The following is a 15812-nucleotide window of genomic DNA, read 5'->3' on the forward strand; positions in this document are numbered from 1 at the left end:
ACAACTACTGGCTGTTTTAATGGTGCACGTCCTTACCATTGGTGGGCTTGGACCTGCTTCCAGGCTGGATTTTGGTTAAGAAGAGGACTCCAGCAGCCATTTGTTCAGATCAGTTTTAGAGCCAGGAATCCCTTATAGAAGAACAGCCGACTGAAGATCCGAAGCAGATTCCTGAAGAGGCCCAGCAACCCTTCCTGCGTCTGGCACGGTGAAGCCCTGTTGCACTACCCGATCTGTGAATGCCCTATGCAGTGCTTCAACCCCTGGACTTGTGGGATCAACCAGTCTCAACGTGCTCTCGAGGATCCAGCCATCCTCAGCCTTTGGAAGTGTCCCTGGACCACCAGGTGGACTGACCAGCTCTCTCGTGGGCTGCATCAATAGAACCGTTGCCGTTCCACATTTGCAGATGGAACTTTGGCACTAGTAACCATACGCGGTAAACACAAATGTGTACACTAAAAATCATGCAAAAATTGTAAAAATGTCTCTGCTGCCAACAGCGTATATTTAGGCATATATAAAAGTAACCAAAAATCCAAAGGGGAAAAAGTTAAGGTGAATCAAAAGTATCAATTCCACTGCACTATAAAAGGTGCTGTGTGCAATGTTAAAAAGTACAAGCATTCAAAAATGGAAATAGCTTCCCAGTACCAATAGTCTGAAGGACTGATAGGTTTCCCCATAACAATGAGCAAAAGGCAAGGGAAGTGAAGCTGAAGGATTTACTTTCCCTCATAAAGTAAGAAACCATGGAGGGAAAGTTGCAAAAATAGAAATCTTTCCTAGCAGTGTGTACAGGGTGGATGGTGCTATTCTTCAAACAGCTGGCCTAGTCAGTCTTTGGTGTGTAGCTGCTCTTCTTATTTTTAGGATGTTGTCAAGGAAATTCACTTCTTCAGGACAGTTGGAGAGTTTGAGGTTGACGGCTGCGTGGAATTAATTACATTTTCTGTGGAAGTTTAGGAGGTGCTGTCCCCCAGCAGTCCAAATCAGGAGGGTATCATCGATGTAGAGCAGATCTCAAATATCTGCATTCACAAGTGGCATAGATCCTTCCCTAATTATATCATGAGTACATAGCAAGCCCCATTTGAGTTCCCATGACCATCCCCAGCCTTTGGAGAAAGGATCAGCACTGAATATGAAATAGTTGTGAGTCAAGGTGAACATGGTTGCTACTAAGGTTCCCCCTAGGAGGGGCCTCTATCATTCAGTATGTTGAGTAGATCTTTTGTGTTGTGGATGTAGTTGGGTGTCTCTTACAAGTGGCTTCAAGATGTTCTCAACCCAGCCAGAGATGTTCTCAGTCAGCATGCCTAATCCAGACATGATTGGATGTCCAGGGCAGTGTTTTTGTGTAATGTGGGGAGCATGAGAGTTGGGTTATCCGGTACCAGGCCATGAATTTGTTCCTGGATGTAATTCTGAGATTTCTTCATGATCTTACTGAGTTCCTGTTTACATTGTTTGGGCCTTCCTGCGGCTTTTTGTAGTATCTTGTGTCAGAAAGTTACCTGTGTGTCTCCTGTACATATAGTGACTGGTGCTCATTAGGACAACTGCTCCTCATGTGTCTGCTCGTTTCATTGCAATAATATTGTTGTTGTACGGAGATTGTAAAACCCTCCTTTCTGTAGGCATTCGGTTACAGGAGTGTTTAATATGTTTGTCCAGTATGGTGGAGGTCCCTCTGCAGTTGAAACCTTCAATGTTGTGGTCCAGTTTTGGGTAGCGCCCAATGTCAGGAGTCCAGTTGGAGTTTTGCTTTCAATCTTTGTTTGTGTCCCCGTCATGTACCATTCCGTTGCTGTCCTGGCTGCCGTGGGGTTTCTTATGAAAGAATTCCTTCAAGCGGAGTAGTCTGAAAAAGGCTTCAAGATCGCGGCACAGTTATATTTTGTCAATGGTTTTAGAAGAGCAGAATGTGAGCGCCCTGGGATTCACCAGGGTTCCAGCCTTTGGTGAGTTGTAATCTGAGAGGTTGACAACACAGTCCTTTTGCAACATGTCCTTTCCCTTTTCAAACATGGTAATGTGCCACAGGAGTGTTTTTGCACTCAAGTTGAAAACTTCAAACTTGTATTTGTTGTATAGAAGAGATTCTCAAAGCCTTTTTATGGAGGCTTGCAGTTTTTTCCTCATATAATGTGAGCGCAGTGCCTCTGTGTCGAGGATAGTTTTGATCCATTCTCGTGTCATCCTTCTGTGTTTAACAGAGATTGCAAAGGTTGTTTCGTAATCTGTAGGATGTCATGATGCATATTCGTAGTGAGAATGTTGTGTTTTGAGTTGAAACGAAATGGTTTTTGATGATCAGTCCCCTTGGTATCACATATTTCCTTCTGCATTTGCTCAGAAAGAAGAGGTTTTGGTCATGCAGTACATTGTAACATCTTCCATAGTATGTTTATTTTGCTGCTTGCACCGTCTTAGATAAGGATAGAATTGAGTGCTGATCCAAAAGAAAATACCTTAATTAAGCTAACAAAATCAATTACGCGCAAGCTTTCAAATTCCTGACCGCTTCCTCAGGCAGGAAGGAAATGAAGCCTTTGAAAAACATGACAGCTTAAATAGTTCCTCCTGGGATTCCTTTTTTCCTTGTCTGTGCCTGTCTGTGCACCCGATTTGTAGTTTGCTCAGAGACACACATTAGATGTTGAACCCCCCCCCCACACATTGTAGTCTTCAGGATTTTAATAGTACAATGAGTTAACTGGGGCAGGAGTCAGTGGGACTGAAGAGAAGGGAAAGACAACAAATGACACTAAACTAACCCCGTTATACTGTTCGCCGGAAGGCAGGAGAGGTTTGGCTAGTGTCAGTCATGGTAAGTGCAGTCCAGTTGAACTGTGGTATGTCATGCCGGTCCCTTTGCAGGACCAGTCGTGGCACAATCATCCACATATCTGGCTGGAGCCTCTACACGGCCGGCAGGGACGAGGTCCAACCAGTCATGTGTTATGCCTTTGACTCGTGCAGCCCAGTGTGATAGGTTTGCATAAAATACCATTTTGGGACGGTTTCATCACAATCATGAGGAAAGGGTGGGATCTGACACGAGAGAGAACCCCTCACATGTCTCTGGGAAGCTTTGGGGACTGGGTTTTTTTAAGGGCCAATGGGGCTGGGCTGCAGCGAGTCTGTTGTTTCCTTAGAGAGGTTGGTGGGGCTGGTGCAGTGTAAGTCAGATGCCTGAACAGATTTGGAAAAACTGAAGGAAAGTGTCAGGTCAGAATGTTGTGGTTCCAGCATAGCTATGGATGGAAAGAATGAGAGTTTGTTGGTTGGGATATTGACTCATGAAACTGAAATGCCTGTTCATGCCCCCCATTAGTGTATTGAAAATACACGCAACTGAATGCAATTTGAACTAAAAGACATAAATATATCCTTTGGGCAGACCACCCCACTCATACACTGACCTATACTGAATAGTAACCTATATACCCATACTGAATAGTAACCTATATACATATAAGGCTAAGGGGTGGGTAGAAAAAGGGAATTCTAGACATTAGTAACAAATCACTTGCATCATGTTCAGGACGCTAAATGTTAATGTATGAACAGTCACTGCAGTACACACCACCTTTAGCACACAGAACGGGTAACACAGTTGTAGACCATATACTCAGTATAGGACCTAGAGGGAGCAAAATGATTAACATCTCTAGACAATGGCCCAGGGGGCCTACAAACAAGTTCTTAGAGTACACCTCGTCGTACAATACCAGACCTATACAGACTCATTATACTCCTAGAAATGGATAAATACAACGTAACAAAATTTAGACACAGACATATATTACATTTCAATAGTCAGGAGCGCAGCGATTTATTAAATTCTGTAATACATTTTAGGTAAATGATACAATTCCAGTCTTTGGTAAGAAACTACAGGCACCCAAAGGTGGACCCACGAAAAATGCCAAAAGTCAGTTAAGTATCATTTTTACTCTTTTTAGAGTAGCTCAAACGTTTGTAGACAGGTCCCCCATAGGAATGAATGGTACATATTTCATAAGCAAGCAATGGTTGTGGGCAAAAGCTAGGTAAGTAATTGTTCTACCCCAAATATAGTGGCAAAGGAATAACCACCCACAGAGGATGCTAGAGAAGACCCCATTGAAGAGCTCAATTTCCAGGCTCAAAAACCAGTCGAAAGAAGCACAACAGGATTTGGGCCAATGCAAGTCAATGGCAAACCACAATAAAGGGTGGCCTGCAATACCAAACTACTCCAAGACCTAGTAGACCCATGAAGAAGATTCCGAAAGTATATAAAAAACCGAGACTGTGGAACAGGTACTCATGGCACCAGTCCCTCCGGGTTCATTTTGGAAGAAGCAGGTAAGTACAGGATTTCTTCTCGCGATAAGATGCGACACATAGGGCCTTGAACCTGGACCAGCAATGGAAAGAACAATTAATGTAACCAGGACGATGACCCACAAAGCAGAAGTCAAAGAAGCAATAAAGAAGACACCAGGAGGACCTAGGAACGCGCCCAAGGAGATCTCCGCAGCTTGAAAGGAAAAACAAGGGAGCCAAGCATAAAGTACGGTCCCAGCACGGGAGTAATGGATGGAGGCCACTGAGGATGAGCCAAGAGTAGTGGTGAGCGCCAACACACCATTCTTCTAGGCAAAGGAGGTGCCCCATCTCAAGGCGCTTGTACCAAAAGGATTTATCAGGTAGGTCAAAAAGGAAAAACCAAGAAACGATTCCAGCCAGGGAGAGCAAGGAGTACAGGCAAGAGGAAGAGAACAGCCGTCCAAGGATGTTCAGCATACAAAAGTAGAAATTGGGGACAAGTCAAAGGAGCCAGTCAAGCCAATATGGCCATATCTGGTCTTCAGAAATTATACCCCATCTTTGTGATAATCCTCCAGCAATTCAGGTAAGAATCTTAGGAATGGGCAGGGTCTCACCTAGATATGCAAGATAACTCACTCATAACAAATGCCAGCCGTACAATCGCACACCAGGCAGACACATCAAGTTTTGGCAGCCGGCCAATTAGGTTGCCGTGAAAAACTGCCAAACTCATGTCCACCCAGGATGCATGCTGGCCAGGATACTAGGTTAGTTGAAACCACTCTAGAGGATGCAGGTTTGGGTGCAAGGTGAGCCCGTGCCAGCGCAATAACTGTTTTAGGCATGCCTCGTGGTCCTGACAGAAAAGAGTACCCAAAGCTAAATGACCAGGAGTAGATCTTAAAAAATAAATGGAGGGACTGGCCACCAGGGGGGCACACGGATGCTCCTCACCTCCGTGTGAGCTCTGCCCTCTCTGGTCCTTGATATGGATTGAGCCCCCACTTCCGGACCCCACCCCCAGTTGGCACGAAAGCAGTGACAGGTGGTACGAACATGCCCCCCACTGACAGGGCGAAATTCGAAGAAAATCGGACAAGATTTCATGGAGAAATGTCTGTGTGAAGGCAGCCACCCAATACACTGGGAGCTACGAGAAGCAAAACCAGACCCGGCACGTGTGTCTCTGTGGTGAACTCCTGCAGGACATGCGAAGGGGCCGGCAAGGTTGGCGACGAAAGATAGAACCTCAAGAAGAAACCTCGAGGTGTTCAACTCGACCCCGACCTGAGTATAGACATTGATTCTTGGACCCGCGGCTCTCCCGTGTTGCCGCAGGAGCACACACCGAGCATTCTGTGAACGTCAGGATCGGGGTTCCCCTGGCACAATGACGTATTGAAGGTGAGCCCTGCACCCCCTCTCCCGGGCAGTGCTCCGATCCTCCTCTGGTGAGAGATCCGTGGCGGGCTTCATCCAGAGGTTAACCCACCACGAAATGCCAGACCAGCGAACACTTAAACGCATGTGTGTATTCAAAGGGGCTCCCTCTCCAGCGCGCATGAAAACTTAACGGAGGCTCTCAGTGTGCCCAGTAGACTCGAGGTCTGGGAAGTAGGGCCTCTGAGGCTGGCCTGGACTCCCCCTGCTGCAGCCAAGAAGTAATGAGTAGTGTGCCCATAAGCATTGCATTAGAGCGGATTCCACACACCCGCCTCCTCCTCCATAAGCCGTTGATGCAAGGACAACGAGGGACAGAAAATATTTGGAGGGCAAGTCAGGTTGCCCCAACACCTGCGACTGGACATAACACATAGGTGACAAGAGCCAATGTAGGGTGGTGCAGTAATCTAAGCTGTATGTGCGGCCTTCCAGCATCAAACACACGTAATAGGATCCTGAGCACCTTGGCCGCTCACCGCATGCAGCGGACCCCACCGGGCCCGGTTAGAGACTGTGCCACCACACACGCTACGAACGCTAGCTAAGTAAGAGGAAACCGTCCTAACAATAGAACCATTGCAAAGTCACAAAGACAATAAGGCACAGAGAGGGATACATAGCACCTAGCGCCATCTCAGGGCACTTTCCACAAATAAGACCCGGTAACTGGGAACCGAGGGTCTCAGCAAGTAAACACCCCGCTGGGACCACCAAACAACTCGTCTGTGGAAATCAGCCATTATACAGATTGCAACCTCTCAAGAACTAGTTGAGGGGGAATCCAACAGGAACTGCCTCACACGGGGATCGCCTTCACGCTGACTCATCCCCTTATCCTAGGCATGTGTTGGAGGACACCCGAATATACGATAACCCATGAGATAATAAATCAATAAATCCGGTCCTTTTCCAGAGCCGCCTCAGAGCATACCCTGAAGGGTACTGTTGTTCTGGGCACTTGATCGACCCCGGGAGACAGACTCCTCAAATAGACCCACCCACTGAGCTCAGAGTCCTAGGACAGGAGACCAGTTAAGGTGTTGCACCTTAACTTAAGATTGAATCTGCACCCCCGGATCAAACACTAAGGAACGGTGGGACCCATAGGCCAGGAGCAGTGAGATCTACGAATGACATAGATTGAAAAGAACTCATGGAATCATTCTGCAATCCTTCGATCCACATTGTTCAGACGCATAAGGGGCGGGGACAGTAGACTGACAGTCTCACCCCTTAGAGCTATCGAAAGGAAAACACAATCCGCACAAAGAACCACCACCAAGAGGTCGAACCTCCCCTGAACCAATCCTACTCTTGTCTGAGAATCACTTGTGAAGGGATACCAGCTGTGTGCTACTTGTTCAGCCCCCAGGAAACATCACAGTAGGCCGAATTAGACCACGCACCTGCTCTCAGCGGCGAAGCGACTACGTCCGAGACCTCGCTGCACCCAAATTCATCGCTCACGTGTGAAGTAAGGGGACTATCCTCTCTTCCGAAAGGTTGGTTCCCCCGGAAACGGGGCATGTGCCTCATTAAATCAACGGCGGTTGTCGAGGTTTGCCAGCTCTTTTAGGACCACCAAACAATCCGTCGGACGAGGTGGGCCAGGACCTCCCTCAATTTATATGGACATTAAACTGCGACTGGCCAAATTCGCCTACTCTCCACCCTCCCGTCATCGGAATTGCGGGTATACAGAACATGGAAGCCTCAGTGACAGAAGCGGCAGTGACCAAAGGAGACATTGAGCAAAATAAAGAACATGGGTGCCAATATAGGGGGGAAGATAGATAAGATCACGCAACAAATGGACAGGATTGAAGAAAGACTCGAGGGAGTAGAAAACAACCAAGCCTCCATAGATACCCTCGAAACCCAGATGGATCTACGAATAAGGGAAGCAAGAGAGGAAAAGTTTAGACTCAAAAAGGATTACTTGGAAAATCGCGAAAGGAGAAATAATCTGCTCTTCTTTGGCATCCCGGAACACAACGGCGAGATCAGGAGAACAATCCACGATATAATTAAACTATTGGTCGCAGATGAGGAAATTGATGAACCCAAGACGGAAAGGATACACAGAGCCAGCGGCCCAACGGGCTGACCAAGATCAGCCCTTGCCCATTTCCATAGATATCAAGATAAAGTCAGAATTCTAGAAAAGGCCAAGACAAGTGGATCAATCACCCTGGTGAGCACAGATCACTATCTTTCAGGACCTATCATCCTTGATCATCCTTGACCTTGGCCCTGAGGCGAATGTGCGGCCCACTCACTAAATGGCTCAAGGAGCGCGGAACCAGATATAGATGGGGCTGTCCCTTCTCCCTCTGTTTCGAACATGAAGGCAGGAAAATACGATTGAGATCCGAAAGGGAGATTCGCAACTGCACCGCTGAACCTCTGGAGAGGCGTGGTGAAGGTAAAGATCAGGAGGAGGCAGGACAGAGTGATAAACAATAGGAACTTCAGGGACCAAGAAGGAGAAGGGTGAAGGGATCAAGGAAGTACAGAAGAGGGAATGCCACACCCGAAGGCGATAAGTGACCCTGATAGATGTCTGAGTGAGAACTCCAAAGTTTGACACCATGATCCGACAGCAGGCAGCTCAACAGTCCTTCTGTGATGCGGGTCACACCAAACTTGGATGCAGGCGAACTTCTACTTACCCAGCCGCCCCTCTTGGTGAAAAGAGCGGGCACACGACCGAGAACGGACGTTGGTATGGTACTAATTTTTGAAAATTTTATTGAGGAATCTATGTTTTGAATAAGGGAAGGGGGGTGGGGGAATGGAAAGGGGGCTCAAATGTTATTGAGAATGTTTATTAAGGGACCGTGAGTTAACAGTCTCCACTGGTGGTCCGAGTTTGGAGCAACGTTCCCAACTGATCCTGTTCAGACGCCACCAACTGGGAATGGGGAGTGCAAATTAGGTGGTGATGGGAGGGTGGGTGGAGGTGCGAGGGGGGTCGGAAACAGAAACTTCGCAATGGTTTGAACTGGTACGCACATGGTGGCCCAATAGCTCCCTAGGTTGTTATTCTTTGCAAAGGCGTCACCTAGCATGCGCGATCACAGATGGCAGCTGAAACAAACCAACAGATGCAAAACCTCCTCAGGGTAGGCACACTCAATAAAAAAGGACTCAATTCTCCAACCAAGAGATCTCTGGTATATCAGGAATTCCGTAGTGCGAAATTGTATGTCCTCTTCCTGCAAGAAACAAAATATGCCAGGGGGGAGGAACGGAGGCTTCTAGGGTTACGAACAGGGTTAGAGTTTTGGGGCTCTGGACCCCTAAGGAAGGGAGGAGTGGGGATACTTATCAAGAAAGGACTAAGCTTCACGACCACTAAGATCTGGGCAGATGTGGAGGGGCGCGCTCTGCTTGTAGTCGGCACTGTAGGAAAAGTGAACATTAAATTAGCTCCCATATTCTCCTCCAACATGGGACAATCTAGATTCCTGGCCAAGACATTCCCCAAAATCATGCTGGAGGCCTCTGGTCATGTCCTACTTGGGGGTGACCTGAATTTATGGGCAGACCCCAATTTGGACAGGAAAGCAGGTAATCCTAACACCAAGGATCCAGTGGAGGGAGGGCGCACCGAGGTGGCGAACATGCTCAGAGCTTATGGCTTGAGAGACGCATGGCGGGAACTCCATCCAAACAAACAAGGGTACACCTTCTACTCTGCCCCCCATAACACCTTCACTAGAATGGATGACATATACTTAACAGGAGAGGTATATGATGCTACTAAGAGATCGGAAATTGTTCTGATCACCTGGTCTGACCACGATATGGTCACAGTTGACAACAACTTGGACACCTTAGCCAAGACGGGGGGTCGATGGCGATGCACTGAAAACCGCTGGAAAGACCCGGTTTTCAAAACAGAGATGGAGACTGAGATCATTGAATATATTAAAAAGAATAACACCGGGGAGGTCTCCAAATTAACAGTGTGGGAAGCTGGGAAAGCAACTTGGCGCGGTATCTTGATGAAAGAAGGGGCCGGCAAAAAGAGAGAAAGGAATTTGGTGGAAAACAGACTTGGAAGTGAGATTTGTCGCTTGGACAAAGAGGTAAGGAAAGATGGGAGTGGGAATGCAGATAAGATATTGGAAGCAAAAAAGAAGGGGGGAGAGCTTCGCCTGCTGGAACACAGGCTGATAGCCCATATATTACAGCTCCTGAGATAAAAAACCTATGAGAAGGGAGATAAAGCGGATGCCCGATTAGCAGCCAGACTACGTGACCAAGGAACCGAACGAAGGGTCCTAGCGATAGAGATCCGGGAGACCTCCCCAATTGCAACCGAAGCAGAAATTCCTGAAGCCTTTGCCACATTCTATGAAGCCTTATATAGATCAGAGGCTCAACCCGAAGAATTGGGGACTGAAGAGTACTTATCCTAGGTAAAAATGCTGAAGTTGTCAAGAGATGAATCCCGGGTATTAGAGAGTCTGATAACTGAAGAGGAAGTTAAAAATGCAGTTAAGAGACTTTCCTTAGGCAACGCCCCTGGAGAAGATGGCTACACTGCCGGGTTCTATAAAACATTCCTTTCCCTCCTCCTACCCTTTATGGTGGAACTATTCGATGAGATCCTTGACACCGGGAAGGCCCCAGACTCCTTTGTTCGAGCCCTAATTTCGGTGATACTGAAAGAGGGACGAGACTCGAAATATTGCGGCTCATATCGCCCCATATCTTTGCTAAATATCGACGCCAAAATATATACTAGAATCCATGCAGCCCGACTAGAGACCCACATTTAATACATGCAGACCAGGTTGGGTTCATTTTGGGTAGACAGGGAGCAGACACCATGAGGAAGACTCTACATTTAATCAATGCATCCCAAACCATGACCAACGACCCCGCCCTCCTGTCGGTCGGCGCAGAGAAGGTCTTTGACAGGGTTGAATGGGGCTTTCTGATGGCAGTCCTCCGCAAAGTCGGAATAGGACTGAAATTCAGGTGCGGGATTGAGGCGGTATATACGTCACCCAAGGCCTCTGTCTTCGTGAATGGGGAATACTTTCGCTGGTTTCGATTGAATAGAGGTACACGACAGGGATGCCCCCTCTCTGCAATACTCTGTGCACTCTCACTGGAACCGTTAGCCCAGAAGTTAAGGGATGACCACCGAGTTGAGGGACTTTGACTAGGACCTGTAGAATAGAAGGTCGCCCTGTATGCGGACAACTTACTTTTGCACATACCAAACCCCACATCCTCCATTCCGAGAGCAATCCAACTGATTGAGGAATACTGGAATCTCTCAGGTTACAAAATCAATCAAGCCAAATCTATCCTATTGCCCCTACATGAGACCACAAAAGCAGATATTGACAGACTCTCTCCTCTGGGGCTTCTCCTAGAAAGCGTCAAGTTCAGATACCTGGGGATACACATCACAAGGGACATCACCAAACTCTATGAAGCCAACTTCCCGCCACTCCTCTCACAATTTCACGCAGATCTCAACAAATGGGAAAAACTGACGATATCATGGTTGGGCAGGCTCATTGTGATCAAAATGGTATGTCTTCCCAGCTTTCTCTACCCTTTTCGGATGCTCCCAATAAAAATGCTGATGCTCTCTGATGAGGTCAAAAGGGCAATAGTAAAGTTCCTGTGGCAGGGAAAGAAAGCAAGAGTAGCCTATGACATGTTGGCATTACCTAAAGACAAGGGGGGGGATGGGATTACCGGACCTGCAGAAATATTATCAGGCTGACCAACTACAAATTCTGATCCCACACCTTCGAAATCATAAAGAACCCCAATGGATTGCAATGGACAATCACTATTTGATGCCAGCAACAGTCTCCCAGTGGTTGTGGGTGCCTAGGGATAAACTGATACGGCGGCTAAGAGAACAACCGATACTGGGGACCATCTGGGAAATATGGAGGGAGAAAAGTGATATGCGGAAAGTTACCTCATGGCCGTCCCCCCTCAGTCATCTATGGGCTCCCGGCATCAGGGAAAGTATTCCCAATTTGGACAGATTCCAACCATGGTTTGAAGCTGGACTGGAGAGGGTAGGTCAGCTCTGGAGGAATGGATCCTTCATCACAATTATGGAACTCAGCGAGGCTCTCGGGTTGGGCTTTCTGTCAGTCTTCCACTTCCTGCAGATTAAGGGAGTCCTGAGAAAGGATGAGTGGAGGGGTAGTGTGGACAGGGAGTTCACCCCCTTTGAGAAGCTCCTAAACTCCAGAACAGAAATGAAGGGGCGAATATATGCCATGTATGAAGAACTGATAGAGGCACGGAAGGGATCCACGTTACCCCTGAAGAGCAGATGGGAGAAAGATTTGGGTGACGAAATTGCACCGAATATGTGGGGAAGAATGTGCAGGGCCGCCCCCAGGGTTTCTATATCTAGCCAATACAAACTCCACGCAAATAAACTGCTACACAGATGGCAATATGACCCTCTCAGGCTTTCCCGAATGTTCCAGTCACTAAGTCCACTCTGCTGACTTAAATGTGGTGGGATAGCCGACTACTGGCATATGTGGTGGGAATGCCCCAGGATCAAGTTATACTGGGACGAAGTTCTTGGATGGATCAGAGATCTCAATGGCATTCAGTGGTCTGCAGACCCCTTTTTGATTCTCTTTGGGTTTGAGCAATGTGAGGACGAAAGGAATAGTGTCAAGGGGCTGGCTGCTCATCTCCTGTTAGCGGCCCGAGCCACTATAGTCATCAAATGGAAGTCTGAGAACATACCAAGCAAGTGCAAATGGGCTAATGTTGCATTGAGCATTTGTGTTAAGGAAAAGATAACTTCAACACTGCACGGAACATCCGCACAATGTGATATACTTTGGAGTGACTTTGTTTCGCAATATGTGCCAGGAACTAAACACTTGGATGTGGACTAAATGCTAACACTGCACCTATCCCTCTGAGGAGAATACTGTGATCTGTTATATTGTAATGGGCATACACAATGATCAGGAGAACTTCACGCAGAACCAACCTATCTTCCTGAGAATATTGTATATGTTATAGTGCACACCAAGCAAGCCAACCTTTGTATAAGCAGGACAGTAAACGAATAAAGAGGCAATGTTTCAGGGTGGGGGGATGTGAGGGGGAGAAACCTCATTTGAATAAAGGGGGCTCATTTTTTATGGAAGGGCAGGAACGTTTGGACTGTACACAACATATTTTGTTTGACCTTAAATACTGTTCTGTAATGCCTTGCCTTATGTTTTTGGAAAACTTAATAAATTCAAATTAAAAAAAATAAAATAAAAGAAACGAGTACCACAAATGCTACCACACTGATACATTGGGATACAAATATGGTTAGACCAGATGTATCCCTAGCCAAAACTGAATAACAGCTGCCACCAGACTACTCCAAAACAGGATTGTAGGATGATATAATCCCTCTGGGAACAAAGGAGCCATGCGGTCTACCATAGGACAGTCCATCTGCCCACAAGAATACAGTGACAGGAAAAATCAAAATGTTTAGGGGTCCTAGCAAATGAGACAGGAGAACACACAAAATGGAATTCTGCATCAAGAGATATTGTATATGGTGTCTAGACATTGTTTTCATCCGAGTTGGTATCTTTGGCCGTGAGCAGTTCATACCGGTCTGTCCCGCTCGCTCTCGCACAGGATTTGCATTTTCATCTGAAAATCCATTCTGCATTGGTTTCATTTAGTGTAGTGGACCTTGTCCTACATCTGCAGAACATATATTGGAAGAATGGGAGGTGCTTCTGAGAGGAAAATCTTTGTCCTTACTCTTCCTCGTTTTAGAAAGGATTGTACTTTCTAGACTCAACCTGAAGCACAGTGCATTTTATATCCATTACATTCATTTACACCTCTATTGTATCGAGTTCGCTTGAGGTTTGGGAAGATTGAACATCATGTTTTCATCGAAGACCGATTTCACAAACATATAGGGTCTCATTTTCCAGATCCTGAGAGAGGGAACAAAGGTGCCAAAGATGAGCTGTTGAACTTGTTTTAAGACCTTTTTATACGCTTTGGCAGGTTTTTGGGGGTGGAGATGGGCCATGGAACGTACATCTCATTTCCGACTTTCATTCTGCTCCGCCGTACATGCCATTTTCACAATAGCATAAAAAACAAATTGATTCCTATGGAATACACATCTTTAGCACCTGCTAAAAGAGGATCACACAGGAAAGCACTGTAAATGCATCTTTTGCACCCCAAAAGCCAAAGTAAAGTGTAAAGGCAATGTCTCCTATTTTTCCACTGTGCAGTGCAAAAGACAAATTGCATGTAGGGGGGCCATTTTGCATAAAAGTGCAAATGCAGTGGGTCTCCTCTATGACATTTACTCTTTTTCAAAATAAGGCTATATGTTTTAGGCATTTGGGTGCCCACAGCAGAGGAGCTGGATTGAGGGGGCAAGGAACTACTACACGTACCCAACTGAATAATACATTTCTGACATTTTGACAATGACAAGTAACATCGTAATCACTTTAACTTTGTTTCCTAACCTCATTCAAAGGTAGAGAAACAGAGGGACACACAAGGGAGAGAAGCGACTACATCAACAATCTCAGTATTCCTAACCCTGTCACAACTGAGGCCCAAACCAATAAAGTTGTGTAAAATATCAAATTGGTAGTCTGCCATTTGTTATGGGATCGTTCTAATACTAAGGGAGACACATAACTCACAACAGGAGTGAGCTACCACCACCAAACTCATTTTAGACAACCACTGGTGGAGTTCAGGACATAAACCAGTGTACCAAGTGGTGATAGGCATGCAACACTGGGCAACTTTGCATAGAGCTATTTTAGGTTGTGCCCATGTATATGTTAAAGAAATTCTATGTGATACCACACCCCTCCTTGCACATTAAGGTACCATCCTTGGAAATTCAAAAAAGCAATTCCGTACCCACTGAATTTAGTATGAACAGCCATGAGAGGGTATGGAAGTCTGCATTTAGCAAAAGAAATACCACGCAGCTTGCATCTTACCTGGAGATATCAAACATGCCTGCACAAGGAGTACAAAACACATACTACCGACAAGTTAATTTTTCTTTGCTTACATCTTGAAATCTCTTTTGTTCCTGTTTAATAATGCCATCTTTCTCCTCCGACAGCTTGCACGACTTCTGGAAAGCGTCTTCTAGGTCTTTGAGTCGAGATTCCAACCTGCTGATGGTGTTCTCCTTTTCTTTATTGCTTGCTCTCATTTCCTCAACACGTCCCTGTAAAACGCTGGAGGTACTGGTAACTGCATGGAAGCGCTCCCTCCAGTCCACCTAGAGGACAACAAACAAAGGTATACAAAATAATTTCAGAGCAAATAATAAAGGAGGAATGAGAAAACAAATAACTCATTGGTGCATCGATTCTAGATTGAACTAAGATAAAAAATAAAATTAAAAAAAACCAACATGCACTCAGCAATTGACAAAGCAGTTTGTAAAAGTATGAACTGTATACATACCACTTGCATTTCCAGGCTATTGTTCTTGTTTTCAAGAGTTCGCAGGCGAGTGCTAGCTTGAGTTAGCGCATTCTCTAACTGATCACATCTAGAACAATAATAACACTGTATTAAAGTCAAAATTAAAGTTTAAAGAAAAGGTACACAAGAAAGAAGTAAAGGACATTTAAACAGAATATACTAGTGCATGCAGGAACATATTGCCCAAGCAGAGAAGAAATAGTTCTCACTCCATGATCATTTAACAAAGTGGGAATCATACTGCAAAGGCTTGAAGAGGATCCCCGAGATCTTCTAACATTTGTTTTTGTGCAGCTAATATTTATGGCTTTTATTACAAGAACGGGAGGTACCTCTATAGTTATCGGTATACAAGGCTAGGTTTGGGGTCACTCTGCCTGCTACAACCAGTCTGGTCCACTGTGACGTATATGTGACATACACAAATGATGAAATAGACAGCACACTAAACTTGTGTTGGCTTGCGTTGTTGGGTAAGGCTACTCCCTTGCCATTAAGAATTGTAACTCCCTGGACGTAAGGCCACAAGG

The 15812-nt window shown here is 46.0% G+C and overlaps 1 protein-coding gene across 3 annotated transcripts in view; it reads right to left on the minus strand.

The window, feature by feature from the left end:
* MPHOSPH9 (M-phase phosphoprotein 9) overlaps window positions 1-15812 on the minus strand; it is a 1008430-nt gene that overhangs the window by 427025 nt on the left and 565593 nt on the right. For all 3 annotated transcript variants that reach the window (XM_069619661.1, XM_069619663.1, XM_069619662.1), the window contains 2 exons: window positions 15262-15349; window positions 14858-15073 (listed from right to left, as the gene is read on the minus strand). In XM_069619661.1, coding sequence (XP_069475762.1) covers window positions 14858-15073; window positions 15262-15349 — 304 coding nt within the window. The remainder of the gene's footprint in view (window positions 1-14857; window positions 15074-15261; window positions 15350-15812) is intronic.

Source organism: Ambystoma mexicanum, chromosome 10 (assembly GCF_040938575.1).
Source record: "Ambystoma mexicanum isolate Mex_15411 chromosome 10, UKY_AmexF1_1, whole genome shotgun sequence".
Taxonomy (NCBI): Eukaryota; Metazoa; Chordata; class Amphibia; order Caudata; family Ambystomatidae; genus Ambystoma; species Ambystoma mexicanum.